This window comes from Mesoplodon mirus (assembly GCF_964341445.2).
Source record: "Mesoplodon mirus genome assembly, chromosome: 4".
Lineage (NCBI taxonomy): Eukaryota > Metazoa > Chordata > Mammalia > Artiodactyla > Ziphiidae > Mesoplodon > Mesoplodon mirus.
This window is the reverse complement of record NC_138979.1, coordinates 160,091,176-160,092,509: the sequence shown is the minus strand read 5'-3', so window position 1 is coordinate 160,092,509 and position 1,334 is coordinate 160,091,176. Positions and strand designations below refer to the sequence as shown.

Below are 1,334 nucleotides of genomic sequence, written 5' to 3'. Positions count from 1 at the left end.
TGAGGGTAAATCAGTGCCCCATCTTAAAGGGAAAGACTGAATTATTTTCTTAATCTCCTCTCAAAAGGAAACAAATTTTGTTTAAAACAAGGAGCCAAAGAACTGACTGGCTGTTTTGTTTATTTAAAGGAAAAACAATTGAAGCTCTGAATCAGGTGATTTTTAACTTAAAAAAAAAAAAAACAGAAAACAAAAACAAACAACCTCTTAACATGCTACTGTATGTTCCATAAACAAAGAAAGCAAAGTGGCCAAGTAGAGGTGTATAGGACAAGATAGTACCTCAGCCTGGGCCAAGCAGGGATTCAAGTAATTTACTTTTTGGAGACCAGTGGCAGACAGTCTCTTACTCAGGTTGCTAAAGGGAGAATGTCACAACAGAACTGACATCACTCTCTTCTCGAAAGCAACAAGGCATCTTGAAAGCTTAACTTCTTGGTGAAGTTTTATGGTTGGTGGCAGGATTTAGTTCACCCATGTGAAAAGACAGCTCAGTATGGGATGAAAACTCTTCAAAGGAAAACCTCCCCTCAACAGTCTTACTGAGAAACTTCAGCCAACAAATAATCAAATTCACTTTTGGGAGAAGTCTATCCCAAAATTGTGCAGTGGGAATAGAGGTAGGTACAGTTACCCAGCCCACATTCACTGCTTTCTTTCTTGTCTGAATCAGATGGTAGCTGAAGAGAAGCTCTCCTACAGTCATCTTCTAGGCCAGGAAAGATGAACAGAGGCAAAAGTGGGGTCGTGTCCTTCACAGATTCATTTTGGTTCTGGCAAACTGTGAGCCATAAGCATCCTGTTCCCACTACATACACTCTGGGATCAGGTAGAGCTGATCTTCCAGGAGTCAGCACCCAGGCTCATGTCCGTCCTTCAGTTAAATCTCCTTGGTTTAGTAACTGTAAGAGATTAAAAACAAATCTGTAACAGTTACCAGTGAATAACAGGAAAAATAATTCATACTAAGTGAAAGGTTTACAATTGGGGGTGGGGAATGATTGCAGGGGTGAGTCAGGGACAGCTAGTTCCAAATCAGAAGATATGCACAGACTGATAGATCTCATTTATATATTGGCCTTGGGACAGCACTTTGACCATCTGATGATGCTGGCATTCCTACTATAGCAGTAAAATATCCTGATAATAATAATTATAATATCCTATAAGCCAAACTATTATTTGTGTAATCACATACTCACTAGTCAGTGATGGAGGAATCTATAACCACAGGGAAATCAGAACTGGTGGAACCAAAAATCTTACATCAGTCAGTTAGCCAAAGTACAGGCTGAAGGCTCAAGAAGAAGTAAAAGGAATGGAGTTCTACGTGA

At 39.8% G+C, this 1,334-nt stretch overlaps 1 protein-coding gene across 3 annotated transcripts in view; it reads right to left on the bottom strand.

Annotated features, from left to right (window-relative positions):
- Window positions 1–103: 103 nt before the first annotated feature.
- Window positions 104–1,334, bottom strand: part of ZNF410 (zinc finger protein 410) — a 40,285-nt gene continuing 39,054 nt past the window's right edge. For all 3 annotated transcript variants that reach the window (XM_082619484.1, XM_082619486.1, XM_082619485.1), the window contains one exon: window positions 104–902. In XM_082619484.1, coding sequence (XP_082475610.1) covers window positions 864–902 — 39 coding nt within the window. In that variant the 3' untranslated portion in view covers window positions 104–863. The remainder of the gene's footprint in view (window positions 903–1,334) is intronic.